This window comes from Microcaecilia unicolor, chromosome 2, assembly GCF_901765095.1.
Source record: "Microcaecilia unicolor chromosome 2, aMicUni1.1, whole genome shotgun sequence".
NCBI lineage: Eukaryota > Metazoa > Chordata > Amphibia > Gymnophiona > Siphonopidae > Microcaecilia > Microcaecilia unicolor.
The window spans coordinates 68157965-68181400 of record NC_044032.1 but is presented as its reverse complement, the minus strand read 5'-3'; the positions used below and the strand labels follow the sequence as shown (position 1 = coordinate 68181400).

Sequence of the window (23436 nt, the reverse complement as noted above, 5' to 3'; positions counted from 1 at the left end):
CCAAAGTGTATATACTGAGATCTTTAAGCCTATTCCCATATGCTTTATAACATAAGAGCATAACTTAAGAACATAAGAATAGCCCTACTGGGTCTGACCAATGGTCCATCTAGCCCAGTATCCTTTTTCCAACAGTGGCCAATCCAGGTCTCAAGTACCTGGCAGAATCCCAAATAGTAGCAAGATTCCATTCTACCAATCCCAGGGCAAGTAGTGACTTCCCCATGTGTAGCTCCATAGCAGACTATGGACCTTTCCTCCAGGAACTTGTCCAAATCTTTTTTTAAACCCAGATATGCAAACCACTGTTACAACATCCTCTGGCAACAAGCTCCAGAGCTTAACTATATGTTGAGTGAAAAAAATATTTCTTTCTATCTATTAAAAATATTTCCATGTATCTTCATTGAGTGTCCCCTAGTTGTTCTACTGTTTGCAAGAGTAAAACATTTATTCACTTCTACTCATTCTACACCACTTGGGATTCTGTAGACCTCAATCATATCTCCCCCTCATTCATCTCTTTTCCAAGCTGAACAACCATAACCTCTTTAGCCTTTCCTCATATGAGAGGAGATCCATCCCCTTTATCCTTTTGGTCGTACATCTTTGAACCTTTTCTAATTCTGCTATAATTGTTTTTAGATAAAGCAACCAGAATTGCACACAATACTTATGGTGAGGTCACAGCATGGAATGATGCAGGGGCCTTATAGTATTCTTGATCTCATTTACAATCCCTTTCCTAATAATTCCTAGCATTCTGTTTTCTTTTATGGCCACTGCCACACACTGGGCAGAAGGTTTCAGCATAAGACGAAGACCACTGACCATTTTAGTAGCCACCCTCTGGACCAACTCATCCTGTTTATATCTTTTTAGAGGTGTTGCCTCCAGAATTTTATGCAACCCCCCCCGGATTCTATATAGCACGCCTAGCGTTCCGCATCGAAATCCAAGCGCATTCTGTAACAATGTGTGTAAATTAATTGACTTAACAAGCCAATCAGCTTTGTTAACAGCACTTAACAAGCAATAAAAGGGGCATAGTTATGGGTGGAGAAATGGGCATTTCGTGGGCACTATAAAATTTCCACGCATTGTTACAGTATATAGTCCTCTGTGCCTAAATCTACAGCTGGGATTTATGCTATGTTTTTATTGGTGTAAATGGAGGTGTGTAGTTTTAGACACAGAGGGCCATATTCTGTAACAACATAAACGTATTCTATATACCAGATTATCTGACAAGATCTGCCTCTAGTGAAACCATGTTGCCTAAGGTCCTGTAATCCATTGGATTCCAGAAACTCTACTATTCTGTTTTAAAAGTATTTCCATTAATTTATTTACCACAGAAGTCAGACTTACCGGCCTGTAGTTTCCAACCTCTTCCTTACTTCCACTTTTTCGGAAAGGGACCACATCTGCTCTTCTCCAGTCCTCTGGGGCCACTCCTGACTCTAGAGAAACATTGAAAATGTCAGCCAGTGGAACTGCTAGAACTTCTATAAGTTCCTTCAGTACCCTCAGATATATGCCATCCAGCCCCATCGCTTTGTTCACCTTTAGTTTTGCCAGCTCCTAATGAACACAGTCCTCTGAAAATTGTTCAGAGACTACCACCCCTCCATTTTATTTGTGTTTGTCTTCTGCAGTCGTGCTCCTGGCTCTTCTGCTGTGAACACAGAACAGAAATATTTGTTAAGCAATTCCACATTATCTTTATCAGATTCTACATATTCCTCCCCTTCACCTTTGAGTCTCACAATACCACTTTTGCACTTCCTCCTATTACTGACATATCTAAAAAAATATCTCTCCCCCCCCCCCCCCCCCCCCCCCATTTAGCCATATGGGCAAAAGAGAACAAAGTACAAGACTGTGTCATCAACAAGAAATCCCTTTCTTGGGACCTATAGATACACATTTGTGCGTGGAGATATCCGTGAGTGAACACCAAAACAATTCACAATGCTGGAGGAACACTGGAATCCCAGGAAAAGGCATAGAGGTAAAAGAACATCGGGCTTTCCAGGAACAAATGAAGGAAACTTGAATGATTCAATGAAGCAATATTTATTGATGATTTAGGATTCGACATAGCACTGTGTTTCATCAAAGTGCCTGCTTCAGGAGTCTGGATGCTGTATTGTAAGGGAACAGGCCATCCAATATATCAGTATGCCAATAGGTTAAAATACCAAAATGTAATGGAAGAAATGGTCTTGAGAAAGACCTTTGAAAATCCTCTCCAAATGTAGCTAAGCTCTCTGGTTGGTGGCAGATGTCAGTGAGTGAGCCATTCATGGGAAGTTCTGTTCCCTCTAGTTCTGGGCTACTTTAAGTCTCAATTTGAGATCACCTCCACCTTTGCCTGTAACTCCTTTCAGTTTGGGGTCACGGGGACAGGTGTCTGTGTGGTTAGTACAATCCAGGACACCTCCTCCTCTCTTGATTCCTTTCTCAGAGACACTCGAGAGGAAGACATTTCCAGTTTTTATTATCTTTCCAGAGGGTTTGGAGAGACAGTCATCATCCCCTAGGGATTTTTCTGGAAACATTTATCTGAAGGATATTAATGCTCATTATTTAAAACTAATTCCATGCAGTACAAGGATTCATTGGGTGGACTTGATCCTACCCATCTCAAAGCCTTTTTGTTACTGGTTGAAATAAATATGTTATTTAAAAGTGTATTTCCTTGTTTTTCCGTTTCATTATAGAGTGGTCATAAATATCTCAAGTAATTCAACTTAATTATTATTTTTAAACATTTTTTGATAAACATTTATTTCACCACCTGAATGTCATATCAAAAATGCCTCTCAAAATATCTTTGAACTGATCTTGAATAAGAATTGTAAGGGCTAGAATAAATTGTGTATTGGTACTTTAAAACCAAAGAGAGGACCAAGGCAAAATGTGAATGCCAAGGGGGGGGGGGGGGGGAGACATTTATGTTACATATCAGATAATGTATATAAAGATGTAAAATAGTACCTCCTATTTCTGCCAATAGTACCTCCCCCTATTTCTGTAAATCTTTTTTGATTTATCGCAAAAATTATGTACAAATAGAAAGTATAGAAATAAAGGCAAAACTTAGTTTTAAACAAATGTACAAGGAGCCAAAAATGGAGAAAGGTCTCCTATGAAAGTCATGCCAGAAGACAAGGAAGTAGGGATGGACCAATAAAAATGAACAGTGAAACCTTGGAGTAAGAACTGATAAAACATAAAAGAGCCCTTTTTCCAAGCGGCGGTAAAAGGTGACCTGTGGTGGCGTCACTGCGTGGGATTGCCACGCTTCGAGGCCACATTTTACTACAGTGGGTAAAAGTTGTTTTTTTTAAAGCAGACAGCAAATATCCATACAGTACTTAAAAAATTGCCGCATGGCCATTTATCACACAGTCATTTATTGCCAGAGCCCTTACCAGCTCCTATTTAGGAAGTGATGAGGACTCTGACGGTAACCCAGAGGTAATCACGCAGCGCCACATGCTGCCTAGTTACTGCTGGGCACGCCCGCTCCCTATCCACTGGTGCTAGAAAATAAAAAAATATTTTCTAGTCCTGGAAAAGGTGTGCGCAAACCTGGCAGTAGCCCTACCGCCTCTTTGCAAATGGGCACCTAAATTTATTACGATAAAAAAAGACCTATGGGGCCCTTTTACTGCAGGTTCAAAAGCACTTCTGCAGGGTGCGCTCAGGCATTCCGTGGTAGTTTTGGGATTGGTGCATGCTTCCCACGTACTAAAAAATAGAATTTATCTTTTAGTGCTGGGGGCAGAGAGTAGGTATATTCTGTGCTAATTGGTTAGTGCAGGCTACATCGCCACCTGCTGATTAGCACATGGTTAGCGTGTGAGCCCTTACCACCGAGAAAACAAGTGTCAGTAAGTACTCATGTGGTAATGAGGAAACTAGCATGTCGCTATTAATGGGAATAACGGAAAGCAGTTGAGGACACCCCAAATCGGCTTTTGATTATGCCGATTTGGGCAACCCTGGGAGAAAGACGCCCATCTCCCGATTTGTGTCGAAAGATGGGCACCCTTCTCTTTTGAAAATAAGCCTGATAGTTTAAAAAAATATATATTTTAAAACAAAATTTTGTAACAATAAAGTCTTAGGGCCCTGTTTACTAAGCCGCACTAGGAATATATGGGTGTCTCTAGCATTTAGTGTGTGCTCATTTTAGTGCGCGCTAAAAACACTAACATTCTTTAGTAAACAGGGCCCTTAATCTTTTTCCTAAATGTTATGAACAAATTGGAACATAAAAATATCTGAGCAAACTCTTTCCAATGTTTAGCAGCTTGAAATGCCAAGGTAGAGTCTAACATTTTCAGCCTCTTTTTTTCTTTCGGGTGAAGGAAAGGAGAACAAAGGATTGTCTTCTAGATCTAGCAGAAACTGCAAGTCCGGGGCTAAGCAATGCAGTAGTTTATAAAGTAGACAGGCCAATTTAAACAGACCTCTAGCCTCGAATGGTAGCCAGTGAAGTTTATTATTTATTTATTTATTTATTGCATTTGTATCCCACATTATCCCACCTCTTTGCAGGCTCAATGTGGCTTACAATAAATCATGGATAGTGGAAATGAGAGGAGAATTGACATTTAGTGTTACAGAAATAATTTGGGTAGCATGGTAATGGAAAACAAGATAGTAACATGACATAAGGCATGTAAGTTCTACATAAAAAGGAGAAACATGATCTGGAAGCTAATTGAATAAAAGCACATAGGTGTTTATGTTACAGTTATAAAATAGTATTTTTTAAAAATCCCCTATATATAGATCTCTTCATGAAAATTCTGAAGGGCCTTCAATTATAGATCACATCTTTCAGTTGAGTAGATCACTTCTTCTAATTCACAATCAGCACCCTGTTGTCATCATTGGTCTATTGGTAACCTTTTTAAAACAGGTGCCTTTTTTGGACTTTGCACATAGGCATGCTCTTATAAAATCAAGTGCTTTTAAAGTATAAGCTGCTGCAGGATTGTAAAGATCAGAGCACAACCTTTAACTAAACCGGCAGAGCATGACTTGCTCACTCTACTATGAAATAACAGGACTCACAGCCTACCTATATTTTCTTCTGTACTGTAATTCCTGTATTGTGGCTTATATACAAGTGCAGCACGGTTTTAGATAGAGTGTAGAGTTTGAAACTGACTCATTCAGGTTAGGACATGTACTATTCTGTTAGTATTTCAGGATCTGCCAGCATAGAGCCTGTTCTGAAAGTAATGTATGTTTATAGGGCAGTACGTGCGGCAGGAGCATCCATTTCACAACTAACATCGAAAATACCAATGGGGATAAATGGTTACTTACATGTGTGAGTTGTAAAGCACCAACTTTCACATGTAAGTGTCAGCACATACACATGTATAGTAGCCATGTTGTAAAAATAAACGTGTAAATGCCGCTCATATGACACAGAGGCTGCAATGCTTATTTAATACTGAATTGGATGGAGGCTAAGGAGGATATCTCCCTTAACCCTTCTTGTAAAAGGCCGAACAATATGTGCACTTTTGCAATACATGTACATGCAAGATCGCAAGGTAAAATCCCGATATGCAGATTGTCCCACATACACATGTATTCCATTTATCAAATAGGGAATACATGTGTAGATTTTAGTCCAGCTCAAGCCTAGCCCACATTTCGCCCAAACCAAACTGTCTTGTAATTTAAGTGTTTCACAAATCTGCATGTGTAAATTCCTGCTTTAAAAAATCAGGTTTTACATGTGTATACACTAGACACATGTACTGCTGACATTTGCTTGAAGCGTATTCCATAATGTGCATAACCTAATTGGGTAACAAGCCAATCAGAGTAAGTAATTGCCAATTAACAAGCAATTATTGACACTAATTGTCATTAATTAGAATTTACACACAAGGAGATCCAAGATGGCCGCCTGAGCAGACGCGCGGGACGGAGCTCCTGCTACCCGTCGAAAACTGCTTTGATTGCGATCCTTCGGACCCATTATGGGAAAGAGGAAGGGGAAATCTGGAGTGCCTACCTCCACAGGCAAGGTTGAACCCCCTCTCTTGAGGCAGATGACGTTGGAGGAGTCGGGACTCCGGACGCCGGGAGTTGGAGTGTTCGCTTCGGGAGGTCCGGGAGAGCAAGTAGACCAGAGCGCTGAGGGAGTTTTCTTTGAGTCCTCCCTCGATAACGGTCCCTCCAAGACCTGGAAGAGGAATGACGGGCGCGAGTGAACAGCACACTGAGTCCGGAAGTCGGTCCCCAGCGGCTGTGTGTGGAGACCCCGCTGCCTCTTCAACGCCAGTGAGTTTGCCAGCTCAGACAGTTTTGCTGCCTGGAAGAAATCCTGACGAACCTTCCATAATTCTTGGAACTTTAAAGAAACCTGCTACCGTTACAATGGAATCATTATGGGATGCAATACAAGGACTGAATTCCAACCTGCAGCAAATATCAGGTATTTTGTATGGTGAAGTTGCGGACTTAAAGAAATCACAATCTGATTTGATAATGAAAGTTGCAGAACAATCTATAAAAATGGAGTTTTTTTTATAAAGAATTAAAAACGGTGAACTCCTTGATGAATGTGTTGATAAAAGACCCTAGCCTCCAACAACGCAAATTGGAATATTTAGAAAACCAGATTAGGGGGAATAGCTTACTTTTTCTCAATTTTCCTAAATCCCCTCTTATTCCAGCGATAGACATGCTTAAAAAGTATTTCACCGAAGTATTAGGTATCCCTTTAGAGGGATACCCACCTATTACTAAAGCAATGTATATTTCAGGAATTGGAGGGAGAGAATTGCCTCCTGACCCCCAATCTGGACTAAATTTAACGGAATTTCTAGAATCTTCACTTGAGGTTATAACTGAAAGAACTACTTTGTTGGTCACCTTCGCTCTACAACTAGATCGGAATAATATTTTCAAACTTTATTTCCGCCACACTAATTCACCCTTCCTTGGCTCAAAAATTCAGGTTTTTCCAGATTTTGCTCGAGAAACCCAAAGGAAAAGAAAGCAGTTTTTGTTGTTGAAAGAGAGGATGTTGCGAATAGGAGGGACCTTTTTGTTAAGATTCCCCTGTAGATGTTGTGTTTCTTTGAATTCTGTAAATTATATTTTTTTTGAACCAGAGAAGTTAAAAGAATTTATTGTATCAAAGGAATAATGCTGCAGCAGTCCTTGAGTGCAAAGCGTTTAAACCGGCTAGCGACACTCCTTACTCTGTCTGCTTGATTATATGAAGTAATTCATTTTATATTAATTGGGTTTTGTTTGAATTTCCTTTTCTTGGATCCACATTATGAGGACTAATGGTTAAAGATTTTTCTTGATATGATAATGTGTATGTAAAATTTTTTCCTTTGTGTGAATTTATGTTAATTGCATAAATGTAAATTGAATAATAATAAATAAATTAAAAAAAAAAGAATTTACACACAAAACTGGCTAAGTGATGTATTTATTTATTTATTTTGCACATTTATATCCCACTTTTTTCTACAGGGATGCAGACTCAAAGTGGCTTACAATGTTGTACAAATACAATTACATGAAACAGGAGAGAAGGAACAGAGTTAGAAGAAACAGGGAAAGGGAAGAGAGACTATCTGAAGATGGCAGTCAGAGATAGGCTGGTCTTCATTAGACTCCAGATGTTGAGACGGCTCAGAGTAGCCAGGACAACTGTCTGCATGGCAATCCATGATGGAGAGCTGGCGAAATACCCATCCAGACCAGGAGAAAGAAGCAGGCCACAAATAGAATCGGGGAGGGCTGGAAAAGATGTGAAGAGGCCGGACTGGCCAAGCAGGAACAACATGGTGCAAGTTGCATTGAAAACTGCTTCAGTACTGACCACCAGTACCCTAAACGAATGGAGCAGCGACCAGGAGATGAGGCGCTAGAGGCCCAATGGTACTGCAGCGATGAACAATGGCTGGTGAACGGACTCAGTACCAGAGGCAGGAGCGGCCCGGAGAGATGAAATGGGAACCGGGGGAGGTCCAGCTGGAGGTCGTCAATCTTGAGTGAGAGAGCAGGGGAAGTTGTAGCCCGGAACAAATGCTAACGCTCACAGCACAAACAGGTCAGACCGCATTTGGTCAGTGGCTGGTCTGCGGAACCGCAGCAATGAGCAGATCCGACTAGACAGATGGTAACCCACGGCGCCCCAGTGCAAAATAGGCACAGGTCCAGCAGTAAGGAGCCGATCCTCAGCCAAGCGCCAGCAGATTACCCGAGGGCCCCCGAGACCAACAACACAAGCTACACAAGCACTGATGATGTGATATGGCTGACAGCCGGCCCACCGACACGCGGGAGATGAGCTATGTCGGCCGGAGCTCCCCCTTGGTTTTCCGCACCAAAACAGGTGAAAAGGAGAAAATCAGTTTGCCACAGCAATGAAGGAAGCCAGCGCAAACAAAATCGGGCCAATATACAGCCAATATGTAACCGATCAACAGTTAGCTCCGAGATTGCATCAGGAGCTAATGGTTCTTTAGCCCGTTATTCAGCCGCCATTTTGAAAAGAGCTACTATGTAAAGTCTAAACTGCCTTTTACCAAGCTGCAGGAAAAAGGGCCCTGCGGTAGTGACAGGGGCCAGTTTTCCAGCGCACCAGGGCCCTTTCTACCGCAGTGGGTAAAAAAGCCCCCAGAACACATAGGAGCCGGCTCTGTGGGTGCTGTGGGTGCTTGAGCACCCCCAATATTTACAAAATTCCTTGTATATGTCCAGGGAGGGGTTTATTTCCACTGGGCTTAGCACCCCCAATAATTTTGAAAAGTTGGCTTCCATGCAGTAAGAGAACTCTTACCGCATGGCTATGTGATGGGGAGCCCTTACTGCCAGTCATTGAGGTGGCAATAAGGGCTCCCATGCTAACCTGGCAGTAACTGGACAGCGCATAGTGATGCCCGATTACCGCCCGGTTACCGTTGTGCAAACCATTTCCAGGGGTTTTCTTTTTCTCACGGAAATGGCACACACTCGTGACGGGACTACCATCGACGGCCGCGTTGGGCCAGCAGCAGTCCCGAAAGAGCGAGCAGTAAGCCCGCATTGGGCTTACCGCCACTCTGTAAAAGGGCCCCTAAGTCACATGGTTGAAAAGGGGATGTGGCCATGGGCATGGAATTGGCAGGTCATGGGCATTTCTAAAATCTATGTGCATTGTTATAGAATACACCTGGTCTGCGCCTAATTTAGGTGCATCATTTACGCCAGGGTTTACTTGACATAACTGATCATGACTAAATTTAGTTGCATGGACTGTCACTCAGCAGATTCTATAAACCGCGTGAAATTAGGCTTATTCTATATAGTACACCTAAATTAAGGCGTACCTTAAAGAATGTGCTTAGCAAATTTCATTTTGGTGTTGACTCTTTAGGCATGATATATAGAATCTAGTGCTAACTGGTTAAGCGGGAGATTCTATATATGGCACCTGGAAAATCCACATAGAAATTATGTTCACCTAAGCATATTCTATAATACTTGGGCGCAGTATGTAGAATACGTTTGTAGATGTCCAGGTGCCTAAAACTATGTGCATCCATTTACACCAATGAAAATGTGGTGTAAATCCCTGCATATAGATTTACAAGGACTGGGCCACATTCTATAACAACTCACCTAAATGTGGGAACACCCATGAAATGTTCATTTCTCCACCCATAGCCACTCTCCTTTTGAACTGCGCGCTTTAGAATTTAGGTACAATTCATTTCAGCATGCCCTTAGCGAGTTATGCGCGTAAATTCTAATTATTGTCAATTAGTGCTCATTATTGTTTGTTAAATGCTGTTAACAACACTGATTGGCTTGTTAAGCCAATTAAGTTATGCACACAGTTATGGAATATGCTTAGATTTAGGCATGGAACGCTAGGCATGAAATACAGAATCTTTCCCTTAGTTGTTAAAGATAGGCCTGCTACTTATGCAGCCTATTTTAAACCGCTAAACAAAACCGATTGGGTGCTGAATATCTGTGCCTAACCAGCTATGCCACGTGAAATAGTAGCTTAGCGACTAGCTGCTAACCGCAGATGTTCAGCTGGATACAACCAGATATCTCCTATGTTATGTTACTATATGAATATCTGTGGTTAGGCCAGTGGTTCCCAAACCTGGTCCTGGAGGCACCTCAGCCAGTCAGATTTTCAGGATATTCACAATGAATATTCATGAGATAGATTTGCATGCAGTGAAGGCAGTGCATGCAAATTTCTCTCATGAATATTCATTGTGGGTATCCTGAAAACCTGACTGGCTGGGGTGCCTCCAGGACCAGGTTTGGAAACCACTAGGTTAGGCATTAAAATGCCATTTAACCAGCTAAATTAAATAGTTTTGAATATCAGACCCATCGTTTATAGTTTAATATTTAGGACCCATCTTTATTCAAGGTGGGGTAAAAAATTACAAACATAATCATAAAACAAACAGAATAGAATGGCTTATCACAAAACCAACATGTAAAATAAGGGCCAAAATCTCCTGGCTTACCAGATAAGCTTTCTTTGGCAGCTCACAGGTTTTGTTTAACTCCAGAGACATCTCTATAAGGAGCTCTAGTTCCTTGAAAGGTTTCAGTGTTCCAGTTTATTGGGAAAGAATCCAGCTTCAGAACCAAATGTTTAGAATTACAGACAGAGCAGAATGGTCTTAAGTGACACCAGGGCAAGATACAACAATGTTTGAATAACATAGTAAATGTTTCATCTTAGCATTTTAAATCACGCACAAGCTGTTGTTAATGAATCTGCTGTGATAAAGAAAAGTAACTAGTAATTGTGAGTTTTTTTATTGGAACATAGTTGTATGCTGTTTGTACTATGCAAAATGAAAAGCCTAAACATCAGGTTGACCGATAGGTGACAGACAGTAGTGGTAAATGAAATACGCTCTGAGGAAAGGAAGGTGAGCAATGGAGTTCCTCAGGAGTCTGTGCTGGGGCCTATTTTGTTTAATATATTTGTGGAAGATATTGCTGAAGGGTTGGAAGGAAAGGTTTGCCTTTTTGCGGATGACATGAAAAAAGCCAATAGAGTGGATACCCTGGAGGGAGTAGAAATGATGAGAAGGGATCTCCGAACGTTAGAAGAATGGTTGAGGGTCTGGCAGTTAAAATTTATAATCAATACACAGGGTAACGTGAGTAACATAGTAGATGACGGCAGAAAAAGACCTGCATAGTCCATCCAGTCTGCCCAACAAGATAAAGTTATATGTGCTACCTTTTATGTATACCTGACCTTGATTAGTATCTGCCATCCTCACGGCACAGACCGTAGAAGTCTGCCCAGCACTAGCCCCACCTCCCAACCACCAGCCCCCCCCCCCCCCACCGACTCTGCCACCCAATCTCCGCTAAACTTCTGAGGATCCCTTCCTTCTGAACAGGATTCCTTTATGTTTATCACACGCATTTTTGAATTCTGTTACCGTTTTCATCTCCACCACCTCTCGCAGGAGGGCATTCCAAGCATCCACCACTCTCTCCGTGAAAAAGTGCTGTATTAATATAGGAAATATATGCAACTGAAGGGTTACGAACTGTATCTGATATCCTGAAATGACAATGTTAACAAATCTATGTAAGCCACATTGAGCCTGCAAATAGGTGGGGGAATGTGGGATACAAATGCAATAAATAAATAAATACATGTAAGTCCCTGAATGTTTAAATAAAAACAGATTAATCAAAGACTCCATGTAAAAAGCCTGTTATTCCATTCTACGAATGTACTTATTACCCTGTAACATCTCATTTAAATATTTCAGGCTGGATTTTTCCATCTGCCCCATGGAGAATATTTTATTGAACCTGTCCGGAGTTATCCAGTTGAGAAGGGACATTACCAACCTCATATCATCTACTGGAGAGATATATCCCAGCATTTACACAGACAGAAGAGGAGCCCTAAAAAAGAAACACATTTATGTGGAGTAACAGGTATGGCATTTTAATGTTTTCCATATTTCCATTTTTATGCTTATATGTATTTGTCATTTTCTTTGTCACAGATCTGTTGTTGCCCTGCTTTTTTTCAGAACATTGTAATCTGCCAATCTTATTGTAATTGAAATACGAAGATGTGTGTTATGTGTAAGGCTTCTGATTTTAGGTTTTTCACCAGTAAACAGCAATAAAATACACTGATACAAACAAAAATTGTTGGATAAACCCTGGAAAAACACTGCTCTTTCTCCTTTCCTAGGCTTGTTTTGTGTTCTTTCTCAATTTGGCACAAATGGACATATTTGATTTCACCAGAAATAGTAACCAGAAAGGATTTGTACTGGGACAGTGCTTTTTAACATATTTATTAATGTCTGGACATGGGAATGATGAGTGAGGTGATCAGATTTTCAGATGACACAAAACTATTCAGAGTTGCTAAATTGCATGCAGACTGTGAGAAATTGCAGCAGGACCTTGGGAGGCTGGAAGACTGGGCTTCTAATGGCAGATGAAATTTAATGCAGTCAACTGCAAAGTCATGCACATAGGGAAGAATAACCTAAATTATAGCTAGATGTCTCTAGGTTCCAAATTAACTCCCCTGTTTACTAAAGCTTAGCTCAAGTTATCTGTAGCAGGGGCCCATTTTATTCCTATGGGCCCTGCTGCAGATAACTTGAGCTAAGCTTTAGTAAACAACCCCCTAAGAGTCACCATCAAAGTCTTTTATTACTCACCCACCAGCACAACATCAGATATCAGTGACAAGTTATAACAAACTTTTAAAATCTAACATCAGTATCTCTGGTAATTATAAGTAATCAGACTAATTATATAAAGAAGAGAAAAAGGAGGAAGAAAAGTTTATTCCTCATACAAAGGTCACAGAAAGAAAGAAGAGAAAGAAAGGAAGAAAGAAAGAATGAATGAAAGAAAGATTCTTAGATATAGAGAATTAGTTTCTATGAAGGGGAGAGAGCACCCCCTTCAGGAAAAAATAGCCCATTGGATGGATCTGAAACTATTTCCAAGCATGCCTAGTTTTTCAGAGTTTCTTTGTCTGTAGTGTGGTTTTATAGGCTGTGATGAGTATCCCCCTCTCCTCTACCCTGGACCAATCATAGGTGCTGCATAAGTGCTGGAGACTTGTAATTGGGTCTTTCATATGTGCTAGAGGCTTGCAATTGGTGTCCTTGCCATACCTCTTCTCAGTAAATTACATTTGTAACAAGTTATACCAGGTAACTGAGTTGCCCTAGCAATGGGAGGCACAATTAGAGTTTGTGACCAGCCAGAAATTCCTTCATGTGGCTGACAGTAAAGAAAGATGGGGGATGGGAAATAGTGCAGCATACCTGAAGTAGAACTTTATAGCAAAAGCTTATAGATACTAATAATTATCAGCGGGTTTTATATATAGATCAACAGCTTCTCACTGTGCTTGTCCTTACTAGGGGTGTGCAGCCTGAAAATTCCTGTGTCATGTTGTTTCCCATGTCCTTTCTGGGAATATTTCTTTACTTCAGATTTTTTTTTCTTTCCATTGTGTTGTCACAGGAGCAATGCTGCTAAGAGAGGATGCTCTTTTGTAGGCACACCCCTGACCTACCCATGCCCCTCCCAGGTCCATGTGCCCATTACAATTGCGTGCACTCAATTTTGTAGAATGCCAACTAATGGCAGTTATGCATGTAACTGTAAATCTGTTCCAATTAGCACCAATTACAGCCAATAATTGTTAATGCCAATTAGCAGCTAGTTTAACAATTGTTGCCAGTATTCTACAACTTGTATGTGCAACTTTATGCACTAAGGACTAGATTCTATAAATGGTATCGAAAAAATCAACACTAAAAATTGCTTAGTACTGTTCTATAAACCACACTTACAGTTAGGTGCGGAGTATAGAATAGCACAGCGCCAGGAGCCGTGACTACATTTAGGTGTGACCATTTATGAAAATCTGGTGTAAATCTCTACATGTAAATTAGGCATGGATCTCACTCATTTTATAACAATGTGCATAAATTTTAGGAACGTTCCTGACCCACCCATGCCCTTCCCATAGTCATACTCCCTTTTCAGATCCATGTGCTAGGATACGCCTAAAAAGATGGATGTGCTAATTCTAATTATTGCCAATTAATGCCGATAATTGCTTCTTATTTCCTGATTATCAATGCTGATTGACTCTTTAATCAATTAAGTTGCATGCACAAATTGGACACCTGCCCAAAGCTGCACATGCAACTCATATATAGAATCCAGGGGTAAGTGTGAAATTATTTATTTATTTATTTATTGCATTTGTATCCCACCTTATCCCACCTATTTGCAGGCTCAAAGTGGCTTACATAGTATTATTAACATGGTTTTTTTCAGTGTATCAAGTATTGTTAGTATTGTGTAGAGATTAATTAAGGGAAGAAAGAGAAGGAAGGGATTTATTAGGGTATTTATAGAAGGTGGGCTTTCATAACTGAATGGGTTGGTGAAGTGGATTAGTGGGGCTGTAGGTTCTCATTGTAGGCTTTGTTGAAGAAATTTGTGCACACATTTAGAAAATTAGAGGAATAATGCATAAAAATGGATGGGAAAATACTTGGTATGTCATTTGTTGAGCCTTTATGGAAAGCTCTTTATTCACAGCACATGGTGAATTAAAATTTGTTGGATTATTTGTAGTAAATAATTAGCAGATTTTAGTACACACAGCTTCAGCTTTAGAAATGTTAATTTCTTTCTTCATCTCTCTCTCATTCACCCCAGAATAATTCACTGCTGAGTCACTTTTAAAGTTGAAGTAACAAAACATGTTTACTCACAGTTTGTAGTTAGATTATAATCAGACAGGCTTATATATACATATTACTATACATTTGTATTATCAGCTCCTTCCATGTGCTTAGATGGTAATGGATGCTCACACCACCATAGATCCTCTCAGGTTAGGAGAGATCATGAGCTCCATGTGCTCCATGTGCTGCATCTGCTGCATCTAACCCCCACAGGAAGTTACATAGCTGTGTGACCTCTCTAAGTAATTCACATCAGAGGTCACAGAGTAATCACAGAGAAATAATAGGTGACAGGCAATGCATGTAAATACAATTACATTCCAACAAACCCCTTCTCATGCATAACTGTCATGCAATTATTTATTCATACAAAGTCCAAGCTTTATACGCAGATTCACAAAATGTTCTCTGGGTAACGGTTTGGTCATGATGTCAGCTGTCATCTCACTGGTGTGACAATAGTGTAGACTGATGACCCCTTCTTTCGCCAACTCTCGCACGTTGTGGTATTTCGTTGCGATGTGCTTGGTGCGTGACTGAACCTTGTCATTCTGTGACAGTCGGATGCAGCTCTGATTATCTTCCATTATCTGGATTGGTCTCTTTTCAGCTATTCCGAAATCCAGCAAAAGTTTTTCAATCCACATCAGTTCTCTGCACGCTTCCGATACGGCCACGTATTCAGCTTCTGTAGAAGACAAACTCACAATACTTTGTTTATGACTGGCCCATGAAATTTGTACATTTCCATACATAAACACATATCCACTTGTGGATTTATAATCAGAATGATCCCCTGCCCAATCTGAATCACAGTAACAATTAGTTTTGGATTACTATTGGCTGAAATCTTAATTTACAATCAATGGTACCCTTTAAATACCTTACCATCCTTTTAACTGCAGTCCAATCTGATTTGGTAGGTGAGCTGACCCTTCTGCTCAAAATTCCTACTGCATTTGCTATATCAGCCCTGTATGTGGTAGCTAGATATAAAGCTTACCTATGGCTGATCTATATGGATGTTATCTGGTAAAGGTTCTCTTACTGTTTCATCCTTCAGAAAATCAGTGATCATGGGAGTGCTTACAAACTTGGGCATCTTGCATACCTAAACTTTCAATAAGCTCATTTATTTCTGCTTCTGGCTTAGAAGATAAGAACCATCATTTGTTTCTCAAATTTCTATACCAAGATAGTATGACACATTACCAAGTTCTTTTATCTCAACATTGAGGTTTAAACACTTTACAATGTCCTTGTACTCTTGCTCACTTTTGCTTGCAATGAGCAGATCATCAACAAAAGCTAAAATGTATGCATATTGTCCATTTGTGCACCTAGTGTACAAGCATTTATCTGCTTCACCTTGCTTAAATCCTAAATTTGTCAATATTTCGTGCAATTTTTCATTCCACATTTTGCACTTTGCTTTAATCCATAAAGACCTTTGTTTAATTTACACACTAGCTGTCTTTGTTTTGTATTTATGAAACCTGTTGGCTGTTCCATGTACAAGTCTTCAGTTATTTCTCCATGAAGAAACGCTGTTTTCACATCAATGTGGTTGACTTGCATGCCTTTTGAGACTGCAATGCTCAGAAGTGTTCTTATTGTCGTGTGTTTCACTACAGGTGCAAACACTTCATCAAAATCTTCTCCATATTTTTGAAGATATCCCTTTGCCACTAATCTGGCTTTATACCTTTCCACTTTTCCTTGTGCATTCCTTTTTAACTTGAATACCCATTTGCATCCTATAGCTTTCTTGCCAGGAGGTAATTTGTAAGAATCCAAGTATTATTTTTATCCAATGCATCAATTTCTTCTTGTGCAGCTTTATGCCATTCAGCAGCTTCTTCTGCTGGCATTTTCTCAATCTCATCCCATGTTAAGGGCTCTTGAGCTTCTGCTGACTTTGTTAGGTAAGACAGTCTTGGGGGTGGAACACCTTTGTTTTCCCTGGATGAGCGTCTGACAACAGGTTTGGTCTGACCTTTCCCGCATCCTCTAAATCTTGAGAGTCCTTCTCCAATTGATTCCCCTTCTCCAACTGTAACTGTCTTCTTCAATGATCCTTTCTGTGTCTGTTTCCTCTGCCTGTTCCTCGTTAGATACAGATGAGTTGCTTTCAGACATCTGCCTTGGTATGGCATTTATATACACTGCATGTCTATTATGGTTCTAGTTTCATATTCTGGATGATAAGGCTCATCTGGGATAATCCAGCCTTTATCACCCTTTTGTTTTCATCAAAATATGTAACATTGTCTTATGCCAACAATGCCAGTTTTCAGATTCAAAATTCTATATCCTTTGTGTCCTGGAGCATAGCCAACTAAAATGCCCCTTTCTGTTGTGGAATCCAGCTTATGCCTTCTTTGCTTTGGTATATGAGCATATGCTGTACTTCCAAATGTTCTTATGTGTGACAGGTTTGGCTTCCTACCATGCCATGTCTCATGTGGTGGTGCGCTCAGCGCCTTTAGTTGGCATTCTGTTTTGTAGGTACAACTGCTGTGAGAATGGCTTCCCCCCATAGTCCTTTAGGGGAGATTGCTATCTGACAGCATACATCTGTCATTTCCACAAGTGACCTAAATTTTCTCTCTGCAACAGAATTTGCTCTGGTGTATAAGCTACTGTTGTGATATGCTGAATGCCTTCTTGTTCTAGAAATGTGCGCATGGCTTGTGAAGTGAACTCACCACCATTGTCGGTCCTGAAGAACCTTTGGTTTTCTTTCAAATTTATTGCTCACCATGGCTCGTATTCTTCAGCATGTCTGTGACTTGACTTTTTTCTTTCAGCAAATAGGCCACACAATATCTAGAGAAATCATCCAAGAATATTAGCACAAATCTGTTATTTCCCAATGATGGGATATTAAACGGTCCACATAAGTCACTGTGTAGTAAGTCCAGTACTTTATTACTCCTATTTCCTGTGTCTGCAGGAAATGAGGGTCTCACACCTTTTTGAGTAACACAGTCTATGCATTCATTTCTCCATTTTAACCATCATCTGCACTTATCTGAATGCCAGTGGCCAGTTGCTTACTGTAAAGATCCTGGATCACCTTAGAATCACGATGTCCCAGGCGGCGGTGCCAGATTTCCAGACTACATTTACCATCATTCTTCCTTACTTGCGCCATATGTGAGGCTTCACCTGAAATGTTCAGGCTTATAAACATCAGTATGCATAAAAGCTTCAGCATACACTTCATCATTTTTAGAGATTGTGCACTTACTGTTTTCAAAATGAATCACAAATCCCTTCTTATCTAATGTAGATACACTAAGCATATTGCAAACTGCTTGGGGAATAGACAAGACATCACTACAGGAATTTCTTTAACTTCATTAGACACTTTGCATTTTAAGAATCCAATACCTTTTGCTTGGATCTTAGCAGTCCCCCTGCGTTTGCAGTTTTAGAATACCTTCCTCTGGACACATTTCCTGAAAGAAATCCTTACAATTGGTAAATGGCTGTGCTCCCTGAATCCAAAATCCAAGTACTTTCTTTGAATTATTATTTACCATAGTCAAAGATTTTTCTGCCATTAGAAAGCCCTTGTGTTTATCTTTGTCCTTCATACATTCCTGGTTTGAAAATTCTTTAGTTCCATTGGCTTAGGTGAGCTAGAGGGAGTGTTTTGTGTTTCCTTACACCATTTAGATACATGTCCCTCCTTTCCACATGAGTAGCAAATCAGCTTGCCCTTGGGTGGAGTTTTCCCATAGCTCCGCCTTCCTCTGTTCTTTGCCAAGAAATTTGTTTCATTTCTCTCTGACTGCTTTGAGAACACATCTCCTCAGAATCATTTATTATGCATTCCTGCCTTAGTTTTGATGTTGTCTGTTCAAAGATTGCCCTTCAATGGCCTCATTTACAGACCTAAAAACATCAAACTTCTTTGATAGTGAGGTAAAAAGAAATGCTCTTTTCAATGCATCACACATGGGAATTCCAGAAAGTTCTAACTTTGAAATGAAGACATAAGATGCATAATGTGATCATTACATTTACTTTTATCCTTAATTTGGTTTCATTCAACTCTGCCAGCCAAATTGGTTGCTGCTTTGCATATGTAGTTGCATACATAGTTCTCAGTTTATATAAAATGTCCTTTGGTGTATCTTTTCCCTCCACTAATATGGCTTGTTTCTCTGAGAGAGCTTCCAAAAGCATGCACTTCACATAATAGTTTGCATTGTCCCATTCAGCCTTATTTTCAGCTGTTCTGTCTTGGTCTAAGCATATATTTAATCTTTTTGCTCGAAGGAGACATATGAATCTTAGTTCCCACTGCTGATAATTAAACTCAGTTAATCTAGGCACCTTGAGAGAATAGAACAATGGTGAATTTCTTCCCTCAGCCATTTTCTTAGCCTTCTGTCTGCTGTGTGGGGGGAGAGAGAGACAGACTGATTCTTTCCTTTAAAACTTAAGAGAAAAATGTGGCCTTTTTTCTGCCTGGTAATATTTCTCTTCTTTTTCAATTCCTGAGCCCTGGGCCCATAACCCTTTTGTTGGATTATTTGTAGTAAATAATTAGCAGATTTTAGTACACACAGCTTCAGCTTTAGAAATGTTAATTTCTTTCTTCATCTCTCTCTCATTCACCCCTGAATAATTCACTGCTGAGTCACTTTAAAGTTGAAGTAACAAAACATCTGTTTACTCACAGTTTGCAGTTAGATTATAATCAGACAGGCTTATATACATATTACTATACATTTGTATTATCAGCTCCTTCCATGTGCTTAGATGGTAATGGATGCTCACACCACCATAGATCCTCTCAGGTTAGGAGAGATCATGAGCTCCATGTGCTCCATGTGCTGCATGTGCTGCATCTGCTGTGTCTAACCCCCACAGGAAGTTGCATAGCTGTGTGACCTCTCTAAGTAATTCACATCAGAGGTCACAGAGTAATCACAGAGAAATAATAGGTGACAGGCAATGCATGTAAAATACAATTACATTCCAACAAATGCATGTGTGTGTTTCAGACTGGCATTCACATATGCATATGTGTATGAAATGACTGCTATCACTGACTCTGCTAACATGTATTAACAAAATACTTCATATATAGGAGAGGCTTTTGCAAAACACTCAGGGAACTGGCAGTGACTCAACTTGGACATACCAATTCCTGCCTCTAATTTCTATGTAAAATGGGGCTTCACAAAATTATTGCTTTCCATTGATAGATGGGATTCATAAATACAAATGTAGGTGCATTATAAGCCCTCTGGGGACAGGAACATTCCTACTGTAACTGAATGTAACTTGCCTTGGAATGGTATAAGCTAAATCTAAACCTAAATAAATATCTTGACAACCTACTATTTATTTGGATCTTCAATACCCTGATCCATTTGCTTTCTATTGATACATGACCTTTATTTGCCAGTCTCTCTGTACCCATGATTTAAATGTTACCCTTCCTGATATATGGTTATTATATTAGCTAATTACTTTATAATCTGTACCTTTTTGCAATTATTCTATACCACACTTTCACTAAAGTTTAGTGAATACTATCGGAATTAGCACACGCTAAATGCTGAGAAGCCTACAGGTATAAAATATCCTGTTATTGTCTTGTCTTCACAATGTTCTTGTTGGAATATGCATTTATTGATGCTATAAGTGGATGCCTCCTTTTAGGCGCCCTAAGTGTGGTGAGAGCATCTGGGCACCTTGATTCCATTACATAATACTAGCATGACCCAGTATCGGGCACCTAAAATCTAGGCCCCTGCTATTACACCGACCATAGACCTGATATCACTGCAGGTGGCTAAATGCAGCAAGGGTGCATGCAATTTAAAGTAGTCTATAAGTTACATGCATAAGTGACTGCCCATGTGAATGCCTTTCTTACATTTCTTCATTATTCCCTTATTATATGTAGGGCAGGTTTGTCCAACCTATGGCCCGAAGGCCAGAATTCGGCCCACCAAGTGCTTTTTCTGGCCCTCGGAAGCTTGGCAATTCTTTTGATGCTTACAGCAGGATTCCTGCTTCCCCACCACGACTCAGCTCTCTGTAAGCTTGAGACAGTGATGCTATACGTTCTGGTTGGTCTTGCGGTTTCAAGTTTTGCAAGAGCAACCCAAATTTCCTGCACCACATTGCCCAAGCTTCCAAAGAGCTGTATCATGGTGAGGAAGCAGAAATCCCACTGTTTCTTCTGCAGCTGAAGCCAGGTGAGGGTAAAGAGACCAAGTGAAAGCTGGGAAAGGGACGGCGCATTGTAGTATTTTGCCACTATTTGACGAAACAGGCAGCAAAATGCGACATTGCATGTTTTGGCCTTCCAGATGTTACAAAATATAAAATGTGACCCTTATAGATAGAGGTCGGAGAAGCCTGATGCATGCACATTTAGGCCTGCAATTGGATGCCCAGTCATAGAACAGCAACAGTTATGTACGTAACTTAATTGTTAATTGGCACACAATTTATGCTAAGTATCGATAACTGGCTTTACTGTTTATCAAATGGCACTAAGTTGCAGTTACGTGTATTACTGACTTATGACCCTATTGTGTAAAAAAAGCACCTAACTTTTATAGGGGTCAATGCTCAGAACTCCCGCTGGCCAATAGCGCACAACCCATTCCGCTAGAACAGCACAGAAAACTAACTCGCCAATGCTGAAAGGAAATGGTATTCAAATTATATGCACCCTGCAAAAGTGAAAGCAAGGGGGAACGTGCTTGGCATATGTGCAGAAGGGTTTTGCACTAAGCGCAGCTCTTGTGCGTGAGCACCGGGCAAACCTGAAAGCGAAGCACACATCGTCGCTGCTCTTCACCTTTAAATATAAGCTTTTCAATCTTTCTTTACTTGGAAGGTTTATGTTTAAGTGCACAAAACAGGCACCAATGGGTGCTTTCACTTTCGAGTTTGCTTAGACTTGTGCACATTTCTTTCTCAGTACCAGCTCTTACAGGCTTCCATGGGCTTTCTTCCACTTCCAAAAGAAATCAAAGCCAGCAGATTTGAAACTGAAAATCAAAAGAAATCCTCTCTTCAAATCCCCCAACCAGTGGTGTAGCCACAGGTGTGCCTGGGTGGGCAGGGGCCCACCCACTTTGGACTCAGGCCCACTCAAAATCGTAACACTCTTGCTGTCACTGGTGAGGATCCCCAAACCTTGCCAGCTGAATATTTTCTTTCCTTGGGCAGCCATGCTCTTCTCAATGTCAGCCTGCAGCACTTACCTTGAGCTGATGCCGAGATGGCCCTTCTGCACATGCTCAGTTTTCGCACATTGCAAAAGCACTGAGCATGCACGGTCTGCTGGCAGCAGCATCAGTTTGAGGCTGCTGTTTCAAAGAGTGCTGGCTGCTCGAAGAGGAGGAGGAAATCTTCAGCTGGCAGGGTTTGGGGATCCCTGCCAGCTCAAGTATTTAATATTTGGGGTTTGTGGGAAGGGAGGGGTAGAGAGGGGAGGAAATCGGAGGGGGGCTGGGGGGGGGAATTCTGTGCCCACCCACCTTGGGCTCAGGCCCACCCAAAATTGGTCATCTGGCTACGCCCCTGCCCCAACACCAGCTGTGAGCTGGCAGTACGTTTCCAGTAGAAAGAGCAGGATTTGTTTGTGTGCTGGCCACACAGACATCCCAGCTGAGCTGGGCAGACTTCTCTAAAAGCTCCCAGTCACACCCCTTTATATTGTATAGTGAGCCCTCCACCAAAAACCTGTGCCCAACTGCACACCACTACAATAGTCCTTATGACTGCAGGTGTCATCTATATGTGGGTACAGTAGGTTTTTGGTGAGTTTTGGATGGCTCACACTTTCCATTACAAGTGTAACAGTTAGTGTAGACCCCTTCTCTACAGTGCAGTAGACTACTCCAGGGACCTGCTTGCTGCTCCAATAAGACTGGATATAACATCTGAACCTGTCATAGAGGCTGGTATGTACTGTTTCTTCACATCTTTGTGTGTGTGTGTGTGTGGGGGGGGGGGGTCAGTCCACTGGGGGAGTAATGGGAGGTCATGCCTTAATCCCTCCAGTGGCCATCTTCTCATTTAGGGAACCTTTTTGTGACTTAGGGCCCTGTTTACTAATGTGCGCTAGCACTTTTAGCACATGCTAAATGCTAGAGACACCCATATACTCCTATTATCCTAAGCTAATTTTTAGTGCATGCTAAAAACACTAGCGCACTTATAGCACAGTTTAGTAAACAGGGCCCTTAGTCATGATGAAAAACAGGTCTAGACCAAAACATCTAAACTGTAGCCCTGGGCGTTTTTGTTTTGTTCCATTATGACAGAAAATGTCCAAGTGTTGTCCTAAGTGTTGGGAATTCCCAAATCCCACCTTTAGCATCCCCCTCCCCCCCCCCCCCCAACATGCTCCCTTGTGATTTGGATGTACTGTATAGAAAAATGTCTTAAAAATGGGTTTCAGAAATAGCGATTTGGATGTTTTGGCAAATAAAACGTCCAAATGCCACTTTGTGTCACTTCGGGATGCTTTTCTGTTTGAAAATGAGCCCCACAATGTGCTTTTAAAGAAGTTAGTATAATGAAAGTACGAATCAAACTGAAAGTAAAAAAACAAACTGAATATTTTGGTCTGTACAAATCCCTATTT

General features: G+C 40.7%; 1 protein-coding gene across 1 annotated transcript in view; it reads left to right on the top strand.

Moving 5' to 3' along the window:
- ADAMTS12 (ADAM metallopeptidase with thrombospondin type 1 motif 12) overlaps positions 1-23436 on the top strand; it is a 744436-nt gene that overhangs the window by 154358 nt on the left and 566642 nt on the right. The window contains exon 3 of the mRNA XM_030193011.1: positions 11823-11994. Within this exon, the coding sequence (XP_030048871.1) occupies positions 11823-11994 (172 nt within the window). The remainder of the gene's footprint in view (positions 1-11822; positions 11995-23436) is intronic.